This window comes from Cucurbita pepo, chromosome LG02 (assembly GCF_002806865.2).
Source record: "Cucurbita pepo subsp. pepo cultivar mu-cu-16 chromosome LG02, ASM280686v2, whole genome shotgun sequence".
Lineage (NCBI taxonomy): Eukaryota > Viridiplantae > Streptophyta > Magnoliopsida > Cucurbitales > Cucurbitaceae > Cucurbita > Cucurbita pepo.
In genome coordinates, this window is record NC_036639.1 from 5,791,933 (window position 1) to 5,809,699 (window position 17,767).

The window sequence follows — 17,767 nt, forward strand, 5'->3', positions numbered from 1 at the left end:
AAAAAAAAAAGAAAGAAAGAAAGAAAGAAGAAGAAACTTTCTAATTTGACCTTTAAGTCTGGAGAAAAAACTATCCGAAGTTGGCCATCACGAACAACGCGAAGTTGCTCAAACACGCTTTCTTGTATTGCTTTGGCGTAATCTAGGACAATTTGTCCAGAGGAATTATGATATTCGCGGGGCATATCAATATAGAGAAGTTCTTCAAGAGTTCCACTTTCATATTTGATTTTGAACAGCCTTGGAAGAACTTCAAAGGTTGCTTCTGAAATGTTGAGAGAATTAAGATGTAATTAGGAACTCCGTTAACAAAAGAAATACATGAACCAAAAGAAAAAATTAACATGTTGAAAGGAGATAAACATGAGGACCAACTAAAATAGTAGCTGGATCAAAAGTACAAAAACCACATAATGCAACTCGGGAAAATAAAAACTATGACATACCAAAACCTCGACCAGGCTTGCGGTTGCATATTTCACAATGCCAAACATCCTGCAAAATGCATCAAAATGATTACTACTTTACTTGCATCTATGCTATATGTTTTAAAGCAAATGAGAAAGATTTCCACGAATCTTCACCATGATATTAGATTCTTGAAGGAATGACAACAAAAAATCCAAAATTCATGAGAAGTACTTTTCAATATAGTGAAGCTCTCTCTCTCTCTCTCTCTCTCTCTCTCTCTCTCTGTCCATAAGTTTAGGCCCTTCCCCACCCCACTGCCTCGTTGCATCTCAAACGATTGCAATCAAGGAAATTTCTGAAATGTAGCAGTTGCAATCTCACCCAGAAACTTCTCTCTCTATTAATGTCCTCACATTAAGCCCCTCCTTCCTCCCTCTCCTGCACTGCATCGCAATTCATTCCAAACAATTGCAATCGTGGAAGTTTTTAAATACAGTGGGGTGGGGCTTAGCACAAAGTTTCAAATGTGCCTCTAGTAGCCCCTACATGAAGACCTCTTCTGCTCTCTCTCTTCACGTCCATACAAGAAGACCTCCCATCCCCTTGCTCTCTTGTTCTCCCACATTTCAATCAATTTCAACCATGGAAACTATTTAAATATAGTGGGGTGGGACTTTGCCCCAAGTTTGAATGTAACTATAATAGTTCTAACCTTACCCTGGTACGTCTCTCTCTTCTTGTGATTATTTCCTCTTATTTTTATTTCCCATTTGAAATGCCTACTGGTTTAAGGCAACCAGAATTTAAACAGCTTCCATAGATTTTTCAAAACAAGGTTTCCCTAGCAGCAAAATGGTGGAAAGACACACCCACGCCCTTTTTTTTTTCTTTTAGTGTTCATTTGTTAAGGTTCTCCCTCACTCCTTCTTCCTCTCGGATGCCCCCCCTCCCTCAAGCAAAGGTAACTAGGTTAGGTCGACTAGAATCCAAACGCCATTCTATATAACTTTGAAAGTTACAGAGTTTTCTTGNTATGTGTCAGCTAATCAGATAACCAACAATAGTCAAGAATCGACACATTTATCTTTATCTTTCTTCAATGAAAATATTATGTTTCCTATCTAAAGAAAATCTTTCTATGCCTAACCAATACATTATCCACCAAAAGTCAAAGAAGGTCTAGAAGTCCTGTGCAATGCAATAATAGAGACATGAAACAAATGAGCTGGGAGTACATAAGGCTGTATTGTACATACACATACACAGAAATCATCAAAAAAATGTAAATAGCACAACGCCTATTGAAGACTTAGTAATGACCTTTTCGTTTTATAAATGAAAAGTTTATTTTTTTTTTTTTCTTTTTTTCCATAAGGTCTAGAAGTCCCGTCCAGGAATATCATTTTCAAACAATAATCACAACATACTAAATTGAAAATAAGGAGGATTAAGGGGGTCACTTGCTCTAAAAAATGTTAATACGAATCAGAGAATCAAAAGACATGCACTAACCTTTGATTATCAGTGGTTTTTTCCTGAAAGTAAGTGGTATTTAAAAGTTCTTGAAACTGAGTGTACCAGGAATTTGTGGGAACGCCTAGTAGTATCTTGACATTTAAATAAGCCTAGCTTTAGGTAGATGATCTCCCCCATTACTCAAGCTTTACTCTAGGCTTTAATCTAAAATTGAGGATCCTCTGGTCTAGCTCCAACTTAGATGTATGTTGGGAGAGTAGAGAAAAGGAAATAGGAGGATTTACAAATCAATTTACACACAAAAGATAGTAGTCTAGGGTTGGGTCCAATTTATTTGCCAGCTGTCTCTCTACAAGGAATTGTGTAATTTTCCATTTCACATTGATCAATAGACAAGCCTTCAGCAAACCAGTTCGTCTTCCTCTTTTCAGGTTAGAGAGTTTGTTCTCGTTTGTAATATTTTTCAGTAATAAGTGTTTCTTAACAACCAAGCGTTTGTACATAAATACATACATGAATGAAAATGGGAAAAAGAATTGTGGAAGAGATAAAAATGAACCCAGATATAAAAATCATGCGCAGATGTGATTCAAAGTCACATGGAAAGTTTCGGGTGGCTTTAAGAGTTATTTAAACGTGAAACTAAACTGTTCTACATTAAGCCCCTCCTTCCTCCCTCTCCTGCACTGCATCGCAATTCATTCCAAACAATTGCAATCGTGGAAGTTTTTAAATACAGTGGGGTGGGGCTTAGCACAAAGTTTCAAATGTGCCTCTAGTAGCCCCTACATGAAGACCTCTTCTGCTCTCTCTCTTCACGTCCATACAAGAAGACCTCCCATCCCCTTGCTCTCTTGTTCTCCCACATTTCAATCAATTTCAACCATGGAAACTATTTAAATATAGTGGGGTGGGACTTTGCCCCAAGTTTGAATGTAACTATAATAGTTCTAACCTTACCCTGGTACGTCTCTCTCTTCTTGTGATTATTTCCTCTTATTTTTATTTCCCATTTGAAATGCCTACTGGTTTAAGGCAACCAGAATTTAAACAGCTTCCATAGATTTTTCAAAACAAGGTTTCCCTAGCAGCAAAATGGTGGAAAGACACACCCACGCCCTTTTTTTTTTCTTTTAGTGTTCATTTGTTAAGGTTCTCCCTCACTCCTTCTTCCTCTCGGATGCCCCCCCTCCCTCAAGCAAAGGTAACTAGGTTAGGTCGACTAGAATCCAAACGCCATTCTATATAACTTTGAAAGTTACAGAGTTTTCTTGCAGCAGACCTGTGGAAATACACCAGTTGTTTGGCGTCCATTTCCATACATGGAGACACACCATTTCTTTTTGGCATGTGGAGCAAAGTAATCCGCAACAAATTTCCTCCAGAATGCAATATTGTTGTCCTACAAAACAGATATGATTACACAAATCATATAGCTTGCATTCTAGGTTGAACAGATACCAAATGAAACAACTAAGTGACATAATCTTACTTCAGGTCTCTGCTGCTGTTGACACATATAATTTGTTAAACGCCGAGCACACATGCCAGGTTCATAAACTGGTTTTACAGGGGATCTCAATGGCAAATTTTGTTGTTGAAATTGTTGAGGCAAATGCGGTCTTTGCTGAGGAATAGCCTTCAGGAGTTGCTGTTGGTGTTGAAATTGCAAGAGCCTTTGTTGTTGCAAAAGATTAATCTGCGCAGCAGCAGCAGCCTGAGAGGACTGCCTAGACATACTGAGCAACTGCTGTTGTTGTTGCTGCTGTTGATGTTGATGTTGCTGCTGTAGAAACAATGACTGATCAGACTGTTGGGGTTCCAATTTCACAGGACCCAAGTTTCTCATTGATTGAAGTTGTTGAGGTTCCAGTTTCACAGGACCAAGGTTCCTCATTGACTGCAGCTGCTGCTGCTGCTGCTGCTGTAGTTGCTGCCCCTGAATATCATTATTATTCATTTGAGACTCTAACTTGACAGGTCCAACACCACATAAGCTTCCTCGTATAGGTTGGAATTGATGTTGTTGCTGTTGCTGCTGCTGCTGCTGTGACTGCTGTGCATTATTAGAGCTAACGAACTGCTGCATTGAATGCTGACTATGTTGGAAGTTCTGGGGCTCAATTTGCTGGGGCTGCTGTTGATTGGGTACAATTTGGCTGCTAGAATGGTTTGAAAATTGTGGCCCTGAAACTTGACTAGATGAAGCAGGGTTTCCTGTATTTGATGCCCCCAATGATGATGGCGTATTATTGAAGTTCACACCATTGCCAACAAGTGAAAATGGATCCGACTCGGAACCAGGGTCCATACTTCCTCGTTGGCTGTTTCCAAGACCTGAGGGCCCAGAATTTGGAACTCCATTCCCAAATGACTGATTAAGGAGAGAAGACATACTGGGCATATTACCAAGCATATTCATACTACTAAACTGAGTTCGTGGAGATACAAGAGAAGGAAAAGCTGACTGAGAAGGCAGCCCCCCTTGTGCTCCCATCATTCCAGAATTTGATCTCAAAAGCGATGGTGAAACAGACTGTGCACCACCAATGGGAGTGGATGGCCCCGAAGGCACCATCTTCTTCAAAAATCTATACACACTATAACTCGTACAATAACTCGTAAAAGGCAAGCTATCTAAAGTAACATCAATTGACTACACAATAACTCGTACAAGGCACATAAGAGGGCTCAGTCCAGAGAACATTCGTCGCCGACAGCCCTGGTTGCAATCTTCATGGTCGTTATGATGAAACAATAGAAACGGAAAGGTTTTGAGCCTCAGCACATGGTCCGGATTTTGAATGAATACTAGCCGAAGACCAAAAGATGCTGAAACGATGTAACAAAGCCTGGTTTTGAACATTCTACAACCAGACAATCTTTGCTAGAGAAATCTTTGAAAGGCTTTCGCATGAATCTGTATATTACAATGAAATTCAGGCAACATTCACTTCATCTATACAGACAAAAACGCTAAAATAAAATCAAACTCTTAACAGTTTACCCGTAAAATCTCATAATACAACCCAAATGCACATCGAAGTCATCACAATTAAAACAAGACAAACACAAATCCTCAAATTGAAAAAACTACAAACAATTAGAACAAGATTTTAACGAAAACGACTTTCTTCAAAACTCCGAGCTGAAATTCTTCACGAACTAAGATGACAAAAATAAAAATAAAAATTATTCAAATACAACAAACACTGATTACAACAAAATAAAAATAAAAACAGAGAGAAAAAAATATAGGAGAAAGAAAGATAGGAGAAAGAAAGAAAGAGAAAAATTGAAGATGGCCTTCCTTTCAATAGATTTGATAGGAAGGAAAAGAGATAGAAAAATTATCAGTAAGTTCCTCCCCTNAAGTGATAGTTGACCAGAGAGTTTCGAATTCGAAAAACCGCCGAGATTTGAATGAGAAAAAACGATCAGACTACTCCAAAAAGAAGGAGAAAAAGAAAAAAAAAAAGTGCGTAGAAAATGAATTTCCAGTTGAAGTATTCGCAGTAATCACCGTGTCGGTGTCTTGTTCTTCAAAAATGGTAATCGAGTAGAGAGAGTGGAAGCTGCTTGGCTAGGGTTGGACAGTGTGAAGTTGCCGTGGGGTGTTTTTCTGTCTCTCTCATAACCAAAATTGCGAAGACCAAGTTCTTCGCCGTATTGTGTAGAGAGAGAAAGGGAGAGCGAGAGAGTTGATGGGTGTCCTAGTGGACGTCAAACTTCTATTCGATCTAATTCAATTTTCTTCATTCCTTTCCTTTTCTTTTCTCTCTCTTACCCCATGTGACAAACCAAGTCAAACGCCAATGTTATTTGATTAAACGCTTTTTTTTTGGCGAATAAAAACACATCATCCATCATACATGACATGCATTCACATGCATACGCATGCTTCTCCCCACTCTTCACACTTCTATTATTACTTCCACACTACGTTTTGTCTCTTCAATTTTTAAAAAATAATAATAATAATAATCTAATATTCTTTTTATAAAAATTAAATAAATTTTAAAATGCTTAAAAATTATTATTAATATTATTAATTATCATAATTTTGAAATTAAGTGAGTGTTGAATGATGAAAGTCTCACCTTAGCTAATTAATTTAGGGAATGATCATGTGTTTATAATTAAAGAATATTCTCTCCATTGGTATGAGCCCTTGTGGGGAAGGTCAAAGCAAAGCTACCAGAGGTTATGATCAAAGTAAGCTCAAAGTGGACAATATCATGTCATTTGTGGAGAATCGTGTTCGTCTAACATGGTATTAGAGTCATGCCCTAAATGTAGTCGTGCCAATAAATTGGTAAATCCTCAAATGTCGAAAAAAGGAGTCGAGTTTTGATTAGGGGGAGGTGTTAGATGATCAAAGTCCCACATCGGCTAATTTAGGGAAATGATCATGGGTTTATAATCATTTATAATCAAATAATGAATACTCTCTCTCTGTTGGTTTGAGGCGCTTTGGGGAAGCCCAAAGCAAAACCATGAGAATTTACACTTAAAATGGACAATATCATACCATTGTGAGTCGCGTTCGTCTAACAATGAGCTCTCAAAAATTTATCTAAATGCTCTAAAAATTTATCTAAATGTTCAAAATTGATTTTTACCATCCTTTTTAAGTGTTCGTGTAGCAGTGAGCTCTCAAAAATTTATCTGAATGTTCAAAATTGATTTTTACCATTCTTTTTAAATTACACGCACAAGTTTTGAATTAGAAGTCCGTCCTTAAACATGGATTTAAATAATATCATTAATGACAATAACTTGATATAATAAAAATAAAAAGCATATAAACTAATTTTGAGATTAAATTGGTGTAATATCATAATTTAAATCCTATCAACTTCTACTTCTTTTATTAATTTTATTATTATTATTATTATTATGATAATCCTTTATTCACTAAGGCCACAATCCACTGCATCATAAACTCTAAGCTTTACTACGTGGTGGATTTTGACAGGGTGCAAACTAGAACACGCGCATTCTTATCGTGGACCGGGGTGTAGATGACAAATTCACTTAACGGCGGTTATGCCCTTTTCTCGACGGAAACATAACGGTGCTTTTTGGAGGCAAGCAGTAGCACGCGAGTTGATTCACAAGACACGTGCCGGTGGAAGGTAATGATGTATGTACATGGGATGTGTAATGTGTATGGCATATACATACATGGAGTTTACTTTTTGTTGTTTAGGGAATTTAATGGGTTCATAATGACTGAAATTGATTAACATACGGTCGTGTTTTTCATGCTGCTTTTAGGGTTCTTTTTTAAGCTTAATACTTACGTCATTTTACGTCATCTTGTGGGTAAAGGTGCCAATTTCCATTTTTACCCTTCATTTCGTCCTCTAATACGTGACACTTCAGCAAAAAGACCACATTCAAATTAGAGCGATCCCGAGAATATCATAACTAAAAAATGCTTAAAATAATTTAAAGTTATTATATATATCAATAAGGCCGTGTACCTCATTTTTTGTGGCTTAATTATAAGGATTCTAAAGTTAAATGTTAAATAACGTGACCATGTTAAAGATATCTACGAGAATGTCGGAATGGATTTCAAATTCTGAACATGGGAGGAGATGGAAAAGTCTTGTTCGACCCCTCTTATTTCATTTCTCTTTCTCACCAACTTTGTGATGCCTCGAAATTTTATACTTAATTTAAGGTCGTTACTGTATATATATCATAAACATGAATACATAAATATTTTATTTAAACTCTCATAAAACATTGTCATGGACTTAGTGTTTTGAAGGTACTCTTAAAAACGACACAACAAAAGACTAAATAAATTAAATAATTTTTAAATAAAAAACATCTTATTATGGCCTAAGTCTAAGAAAATAATACGACTACCTTATGCATGTGTCATGGTCTCGAGTTGCGATGTTGTTGTTAGTCATACAGGAATGCCTCGTCTTACCTAAAATAAAGGTAGCACGTGGTTTTAGCATTTTAAGAAATACTCCGTGAGTGACCCTACTATTGTGAGTTAAATGCAAGAACATGCAATGACGGGACCTATCAGTCTTTTTTTTTTTTTTCCTACGACTCTATTCTAATTGGGCAGTTTGGATGTGTATCATATACTCTACACACAGCCCATGCATGCGAGTATGGGCTCATCAGTCAGTTTGCACACCGCTGGGCCCCTTTTCTTGTCAGACAAGCCTTCTCTAGTAGCTCAACTTTTGTCGGATACCCATTTATTTTTGCAAGAATTAGCATGAAGATTTTTCACGATAAAATTACATAAATCAGGTTCACCTATATATAACGTGACAACATCTTAATAAATTAAAAAAAAAAATGTAAACCGTTGTCGGTCCTAATTTTGAATTCATAGTATATTAAATAATTCGACAATGGGATATTAATTTATTTTTATTAAACGTTTTAAATATTCGGTTTACATGAATTTTTTTTGGGAATTAAACATTTAATTGAAAAATCTCGATTAAAACATATTAAACGTATTTTCAACTTTAAATTTTTTTTAATAAATAAGTAATATAAACATTATTTGTTTTTATTTTAATTTTTATTCTTTTAGCTCGACAACTATTTAGCTATTAATTTTAAACTTTTATTTATGAAAATCGTGACGTTTGATAACTATTTTGGTTTATAAAAAACCGTATTTTTTTTTTCTCATCAATTTTTTTTACAATGGTTCAAATTTCTCAATAATGGAATTGTTAGCCAAAATTTAAAAAAAAAAAAATTGAGTTCATTTATATAATGTCGTGGGTGTGAAAAGAGAAATTAAAAAATTAATTTGTGGGTGTGAAAAGAAAAATTAAAGAAAAAATGTTGATATCATTTATATAATGTTAGAAAGGGTCAAAACAATGTGAAAGTAAAGTAATTTGAATTTTACAAATTGACCAAACCAGGTTGGATTTGGTGGGTTGAACATAAGTCAAAGTCAAAGTCAAAGTCAAAGTCAAAGTCAAAGTTAAAGTTAAAGTCAATTAATTAATTTAAGCCACCTTTGTTGAATGAAGACAAGCATTTTAAAGTGTATTTTCCTTCCCTTTTCATCACTGTGTAATTTTATATTATTTGTGTGGGTTGAGTCAACTAATTAAAAGGGTAATTAATAATAATAATAATAAATAATAAATAATAAATAATAAATAATGGAATTACAAATCTTCATCCCCATATTTTTGTTTTACCAACGTTGTATTTTTAATGTTTTTTTTTATAAAGATTTTATAGTTATTTTTTTAAAAAATGTTTAAATATATCAATTATTTGCATCATTTTAAAGGATACTTAATTTCGTATAACTAAGATTTGGTCGTACGTAAGCCGATCTTACCTCAGACTTATCCATTTTCAACCTCGGTTTGAATGAGTCAGGGCTTAGATTCAAGTTTTGTTTTTTTCGTTGTTGGTTTTTCACTTGTATGGTGTCACAATCTGCGAGTTGTGGAGAGTGCCACAATTCATGATGCGATCGTGCTCTCCTGAGTAAGTCATTGAGGACGATGATTAGTTTAAGTGAGGGAGAGTGTCACAACTTCACTATGAAGACAGTAGGGTGTGACCCCCATACGCATACAGACAAGGTGGCAACTCTCAAGTGGCACCCATTTGCCCATGTGAGGATTGAGACAGGCAAATGTCATGATACAACCGAGGAAAACAGTGCATCATCCAACACACCATAAGTGTGCATTAAAGCCAAGCTAAGACATAAACAAGATTAGAGAGAATGAGGTGACACGAGTGTCGAAGACAAGCTTGGAGAGGGTCGGAAAGGGCTCTAGGCCATAACCTCAGGATTTCAATGTGAGTTTCGGCATGCAATTCTAGAGTTATGTCCATTTATATGAAAGATGAAAGTTCTCCAAATTTGGTGTCAATCAGATATTCGACGAACACTCCACAGGGTTGTATGACCGCTTACCACATGATGTTTATTCTAGAAGGATTGGAAATGTCTCAAAACGTACTATATGGGGAGGCATGGTGTCAACTCTTCACCACCCCTAGGTTCTGTTGCCTAAGCGAGTTACGTGTGTCATAGCGTGGGCAAGCGCCTCGAGTATTTTCGTTGAAATAGGTCTTTCAATGAGATGATAGTGTCCGATGGCACATGCCATCATTGCGCCTCATCCCATGTTGAATGTTGGTATATGTATTTGCTATCCGATACAAAGTTCGTAAATGACACTACATGGACGTGGAAGAGTTCATGCCTCAATAGAACCCAGATGGATAGATGTTTGGGATGTCTTGATGATATGATCGACACATGGATCAGTTTCTGACAGATGTATCTGAGCAAGCTAAGATAGTTGAGCAGTCCAGAGATATGGGATGACATCATGATGCATGGGTTGTATTGTTAGGAACCGAAATGATGATGAGATACGACATTGCACATGAGAAACCTTAGTCTAGAGTAGAGGTAAGGTCGAGTTGAATGACTTGACCTAGTGTAGAGGCAAGCCGACTAGAGTCACAAATGATTGAACATGCATGCACAAGCAGCATATGTTACTGAACAAGCTTGGATTTCACACAAGTTGTGTTTAGTTGGCGAAGACAAACCTTTCCTAATATCCGGCGAAGCCACAAAATAGGACAAAAAATGTGACTAGAACTTGAGTTTTCCTTAAGGCTTGTCATGAGTGTGTCAAGATCATGATGCTGCATGGTTGAAATTATACGAATCTAATGCATTCTCCTTCATAACAAAGGATGATTAATTCCTTATCCCATCATTCTTTAGCCCTTGCCTCGTTATGCTCATAAACTCGAAAATGTTTTTAAAAAATTCATATAAGTTACATATAAAATATTTTGTAATTACACATAAAATATTAAAATAGGAGACATCAAAAATTATTTGAACTTGAAGGGTTAGATTCATATGTTGTTGAATCCCACATTGCTAAATTTGTAATTGCATGTAATCTTTATATTTTAGTTGGCGACATATCACACCACTAAGCTTTGTAATGGGAGCTTGTAACCCAAATGGGGCCATTAAAGTGGTTGGAGGGTTGGGTCAACCATTGGCCTAGGGTTGTTGGAGTCACTACCTTGACCCATCCATTCCAAGTAGGGAGGTGGGCCTTGGGTGAAGGCCCAATGGTCTATGGTCCTTAGTGTTGAAGGAAACTGCATGAGTATTTCAATTTGTTGGTTTAGGGACTTGGCTAGGGAAGATGATTGGCTCGGTAAACAATTTGTTGGTCTCTATCATATTTCCTTATCTCCAACTAACTTTGTTAATACACTTTGTTAAATTCGTTCAAACTCAATTTCATCCTACTATCAAGATAGTACGACCAAACACAACCATTTTTTCATCCTACTATCAAGATAGTACGACCACTGTTGTTATCTAACCAGACACCCTTTGAAGCACTCTACAAATATGACGACTGACCACCATTGTTTACCATTTTTTCATCCTACTATCAAGATAGTACGACCACTGTTGTTATCTAACCAGACACCCTTTGAAGCACTCTACAAATATGACGACTGACCACCATTGTTTATCTTATAAATAGAACATCATCACCACTGTTTAACTGCTATTTATATTCTAATGACCCTGAAACCTTTCTATAAGATTTCGTACCATTTGGAGGTCACTTGGTTCACCAACAAGTGGTACATAACCATAGGGGTATTTTAATCATTTTACACATATACTTGATTTAGCCCTTTAATGTAATCCAACCACTATCGAATTTTGTACATGACCTTATCATATCATATTAAGCATTTTATTAAAATTTCATTAGAATCTAGTTGGCTTAGAAACAATTTCTACACTTAAATCGTTGTGAATCTCCCACTCCGTTCAATCTAATTCGCGATTTCATAACTTTAAATCATATTTTTGATATCTCGTAGCACAATCTACCTCCATACAAGCCTGAAAAACTTGATCAACATTGTGACACCTTTAAACCGCCTCACAACTTTCACACATGCAGCTGTCCTCGAACTTGCCTTTAAATCTCACAAATAGTGTTGAGACAAAGGCACTCGTAGAGGTTACAAATTAGTTCAAGTATAGAGTGCTCGAACTTTCATGATCATAGCTTGTAAAATTTCCCTTTGGTAACCCCAAATCACTCTTTTCTACGTTCATACCAACACTATGATTTCATAGTTAGGTACTTCCTAGTGATAGACCTTTTCTTTCGACACTACCACTCTCGATATCTATAGTAGCCTACGGGATCTTATTGTCTACAACCCTACCTTGTCACTTTCATTTTACTCAAATTGATTAAATTGTATTTTATTCTCGCTAAGTCCTATGAACAGGACCCTAAGGTTTGAGCAACATCGTAATCTCTCACCATTTCTCTAGTCAAATTCGCTCAACATACCAGAAAAGTTGGCTTGCCAACTACGATTCTACAAAGATATCAAATCAAATCAAATCAAACACACCCGCAACTTATGGTATTGTCGATGAACATTAGAAAATCAAAAGACTAAAATAAATAATCGATAAAAAGTTACATCCCAAGATTATATAAAGCATTAGAACTCGATATTGATTCATTAAAATCATAGTATAAACCTATAACCTATGATTATTATTTGCATATTCAAACTTGAATTTTTTCAAGTTGAACATCCTTAGGTTTCAACGGCACATATTCTCCTAACAAATACTCTCCGAGATGGTCTGAGAGGGCAGATTTGTCAATATTTTCATGATGGTATGATTTGCAGACGAAATACAACACCGTCTCCGTCACCAGCTTCAACAAATAGAACACGAAAAACAACAAGAAGCACAAAATCCCCAAAACGCCCTTGGAGACAACTCCCAACGCTGCCGCACGAACCACCAAATGCCCAAACATAAAACGCACCGTTCCGAGAGGGAGGCTTAGGAGAAGGATTATAACCACGGAAATCCCTAATTTCCCTTTCACCAAGGCGTAGCTCTTGGCCATGGCTTTGAATCCGTAGGAATCTTCTAGAACAGAGACGACGTTCGAGAGCTGCCAGATCGTCATCAGGTAGAAGGCGCCGGCGAGGTATAGGATCTGGAAGGCGTAGATCAGGAGTATGACGCCGGAGCCGGTGATGTGGCCGATGAAGATGATGAGGACTAGGAGGGAGATGATGACGAACAAGCTGGCGATGGAGTAGCCGACGTAGGAGATGAACACGCAGAGAAATGTCAGGAGGAGTCGCTTCCAGACCTTGGGGACGACGCTCATCACCGGCTTGAAGGTGACGTCGCGGCCGGTGTAGATTGACGCGACGGTGTAGACGACAGCGGCGGTGGAGAGGAGCGACAGGACGACGAAGATAACCAGGTACGCGATTTGAAATAGAAAATAATAGACCTTCTCCGACGAAACGACGCCAGAGAGTTTTCCGAATGACTCTGTACGGGGCCGCGTTTGGTCCAGTATGAATTCGTCGTACATGATTTTTCTTAGGAATAGATTGGAGAGCTCCATATGAGCGAGGAACAAGAAGGAGAGAGGGAGAATTAGGGCTAGAGTGATTTGGGAGAAAATCCTTCGCCATGTGAAGATTAATTTGCTGGTTTCTCTAAAAATTCCATAGGTTCCGAGGAATTGCATCTCTTCTTGTTCTACATCCATGATTCTGCGAAGAAGTAGATGGGATAATTTGCAGAAGAATGGAGGATTTTTGGAGGAGGAAAGGATATATAAGGAAAATGGGTGTTTGAATGTTCTTGAGAATTGAGTTTGAAAAGGATATAGATGACTTTTGGGTGCCTCTGCATTGGTTATTCCAAATATTATTTTATCCTTTCTTGTTTATAGAACAATCAATTTTAAATGCTTGAGAATGCTGACGAACTTTCTTGCTACTTGCAAGGATATGTCTATGTTGGTAGTGTTCATAGATTAGTTTATGTTGAATTTGACAGCGGCATTCCTACCGGACCTTTGCTATAGAACTTCCTCCATTGGTATATAGAGGGACTCCGACAATCCTCTTCTTGAACAAGATACCATTGAACCCCTCTTAAATACGAATATACCTACCGGACCTTTGCTATAGAACCTCCTCCATTGGTATATAGAGGGACTCCGACAATCCTCTTCTTGAACAAGATACCATTGAACCCCTCTTAAATACGAATATACCTACCGGACCTTTGCTATAGAACCTCCTCCATTGGTATATAGAGGGACTCCGACAATCCTCTTCTTGAACAAGATACCATTGAACCCCTCTTAAATACGAATATACCTACCGGACCTTTGCTATAGAACCTCCTCCATTGGTATATAGAGGGACTCCGACAATCCTCTTCTTGAACAAGATACCATTGAACCCCTCTTAAATACGAATATACCTACCGGACCTTTGCTATAGAACCTCCTCCATTGGTATATAGAGGGACTCCGACAATCCTCTTCTTGAACAAGATACCATTGAACCCCTCTTAAATACTCATCTATTCGTTGAACACTATCCATATAATCTTTTTTTTTTAAAACACTAGTATGGATCTACACCTTCAAGACGACTCACAACTTTTCTTTATTGATTCTATGGACATAACTAGGTTCAAGGTAGATTTTGATACCGATCATAGGAACAACATATCTTTACAAGGGTATGATATCGTTGGCGTCGAGCCTAAGCTTTCATGGGTTATACCGTACGAGAGGGTTTAGGTTTGAGAAAATATGAATGGTAGGCCCCCAAAGTGTTTTGAAAGATATCCTTATCTTTTTCATTGTAGAGCGAGTCTTGGTGACTGAGTCAACACGTTGGTTGGCTATTATTTCAATATTATCAATGAAATTGCAATAAAATAGAAAAGAAAAAAAAAAAAAAGCATCTTTATTATTATTATTAGAAAATTATAAAGTCGACGTCAACGATGGCCTGATGTTGACTACAATTGTTTTTTTGGAAGAATCATTGGGGCCGAATTGTATTGCAAATCACATGCTTCCAATATTATTATATTAACGAGAGGCATTGTCAATTTCAAGTTTATAAGCTTTCACCCCTTTTTGTTGATCCATAAGTGGTGTTACAATCATATTCGTTCAATTATGCACGGTTCAATTATGCGGTGCTATGAATTACACACGATTATTGCCAATTTGAAGAGTACGGTTCAAATTTTATAATTTTATTATAAAAAAAATACTGCATCCTTAACCTAGTAAGTTACGTTGAGTTGTTCTATAGACTCTAAGAAATTCAGGCTTAGTTCAGACCCTAGAAAGTTGACGCATATGATAGTGATACCTTTCTGTCCACTTCATTCGTAACATAATCATTTCATGTCATCTAATAATGTAGTGTACAACATAGTATAACACAAATTTCAATTGTGTAACGTGTCAACATGATATTCCATGACATGACACATCTCATAACTACAACATAACATATCGAGTTCCATAGCATAACATACTCCCACCACATTAATATCATAATAAACATACATAAATCAATCATAAGACACAATACATGTAAGAGCCACAGTGCAATTATCGTTCATACGGCAAGCAATTTATCCAACCAAACTAATAGTAGAGTCACTTGCTTTGTTGACCTAAGTCGGAGTTACTAATTTATACCATAGACTAACCCTTGCCATCCAAATCAATCTACGTGGATCCATAACATTGGATTAAAACATAACATACGATTTAATTCATCTAACGTATCAATTAAATCTACTTCCCGCTATAAAAATAATTTAAATTGACAAAACAATGATCATACTGACCTCATCATTAAATTAAATCTACTATTTTTGTTGGATCTATGTAATGTTGATAAGGTTGATCGGTGTTTTGAAATTTTTCGACATACGGATGGCTTCCGGTGTGAGGGAATTCTACTGTCAAAAGGATCTTTAAAAAAAAATCTAAAGAATTGACGAGATCTATTTGGGTGCAATACTCTGATTGCCGCTCACGATCCTCGAGTGTTCGGTCTACGAAAAATGTATTGACTTCGGTCAACGAGAATACCTCTCTGGTTGTAGTACCTTATTCTTAACTTGGTTTGCTGGTACATGCTTGGTTAAGGAGATATTTCTATTGATCACCTAAAGCACGGAAAATATAGTCTATTCATTCATGCATACTTATTTGGGAGGTATTATTATCAATCACCTAAAGTACGAAAATCATAATCTAATATTCATACAAACTCAACGGGGTGATAACATTCATCGAATGCCCAAAGTATAGATCGTAACATCTTATCCTCATTTCTACCCAAGAAGATAACATTGAGCATAATGATCAATTATCTACCCAAGAAGATAGAGAGTCCCACATACGAGAAAAGGTCACACACTAGAAAGTATTAAAATAAACATGCAAATTAAATTCTCTTTTGAGGGTATTTCGGTAATTTTCCATATACATGCTAGCACGTCCTAGCAATCCCTATAAATATTACTTGAGAAAAGTCGTTACTTGTATGACGAATGCCTTCACGAAACCAAACCCCGACCTTCAGCCATCTTAGAACACATGCAAGAAAGAAAAACAATGAGAAAAGTGAGAGAAATCGAGAGACACCAACAAATCGCCAGCGAACGAAGCCCAACGAAAAATCATGTTGAAACCTCTGATTTACGCCACGAAAACAATCTCAGAGACCTTTAAACACACCAGGGATAGATTTCGACGCTTATTACCCATCATACACCGTTGGGAAGGGAAGACAGAACCTCGAGTTTTCGGATCTCCTCAGATCTGGAAGCTTTCGACTTATATGAACCAAACAAACACCGCAAACGGGATTAGGGGGAAGAGGAGATTCAAAAATGAAAGAAAAAGAAGGAAAAAGGATGTCGGAACAACGTTACCAAGGAGAGAGAGAACGCTGGAAATTCTCTGATAATCGAGCGAAGGAGACGAAATTCGACCCGAGATCCGAACTCGCGACTTGAACTAAGACCAACCTGCTCCAGTCCAAACCCTCGGCCAACGAAACCACCATGGCCCAGACGCCTCGGCCCATCCCAGGATGCCCAATCTCAGCCTAAACCATCAGTCGCGACCCAAAACCGTAACCAAGAACCAATCCGAGAACCCGTGACCAACCCACGAACCGAAGCCGAGAACCCAATCCTCGCTGACGGTCCAAACCGTGCCTCAATCCAAACCCACTCGGCCCAACGAAATAACCCTCAACCTAGACATAATCCCCGCGGCCGAACAGTAGAATTCAACCCAGACCTGTGACTGCAACCCAACAATCCCTGCCTCGACCAGGGATTGCCTGAACACACGTTGCCTCCTGAAGTCACAAGCCACTCACATTTCATATAAAGGCAAGACACCCTTATACACATTATGACACCCTTATACACATTATGGCGGCGCCATGATGAAGGTCATGAAACTAGTGTTAAGTAGTTGCATTTATGTCTATTTTGTACCCTTATCTTAGATTAGTACATTATTTTATTATTTTATTTAAATTTCAGCTATTTATTTTTCGTTGATTTACTTTAAAGCTTTTATTACGAACGTTTAAGTCAATAACATCGTTTTAAAAATATTCTAAAGGATTATTTCTGCACTGTCATGTCATACATATAATAGCAACTCTATTCCAATAGAAAATAGTATAGTTGCAGTCTTATCCAATAAAAGCCCAACAATTATCTTACTTGAAATATAAGATCTATAGATAAAATGACTAATGATGAGTGTGATATTTAACGTTCAATCATATAAACAAAGAGGATAACTTCAAGTTTTGTCTCGATTTTATTGTTGATATTAGGAGTCTTCGTTACGTTTGAAAATATCAAGGAACTAAATCGATTCGACATAAACCAATTATTTCGGTCTAATTATTTTAAAAGAATTGATTTCTTTAT

At 37.1% G+C, this 17,767-nt stretch overlaps 2 protein-coding genes across 2 annotated transcripts in view; both read right to left on the reverse strand.

The window, feature by feature from the left end:
• The window catches only part of LOC111789153 (transcriptional corepressor SEUSS-like), a 16,447-nt gene extending 11,635 nt beyond the window's left edge, over window positions 1–4,812 (reverse strand). The window contains exons 1-4 of the mRNA XM_023669813.1: window positions 3,380–4,812; window positions 3,170–3,289; window positions 447–495; window positions 51–265 (exon numbers count right to left, since the gene is read on the reverse strand). Coding sequence (XP_023525581.1) covers window positions 51–265; window positions 447–495; window positions 3,170–3,289; window positions 3,380–4,465 — 1,470 coding nt within the window. The 5' untranslated portion in view covers window positions 4,466–4,812. The remainder of the gene's footprint in view (window positions 1–50; window positions 266–446; window positions 496–3,169; window positions 3,290–3,379) is intronic.
• Window positions 4,813–12,509: 7,697 nt separating this feature from the next.
• On the reverse strand, window positions 12,510–13,379 carry LOC111787693. Its single transcript, XM_023667725.1, has one exon. It carries the CDS (start codon window positions 13,377–13,379, stop codon window positions 12,510–12,512), a length of 870 nt encoding a protein of 289 aa, XP_023523493.1.
• Window positions 13,380–17,767: the final 4,388 nt, after the last annotated feature.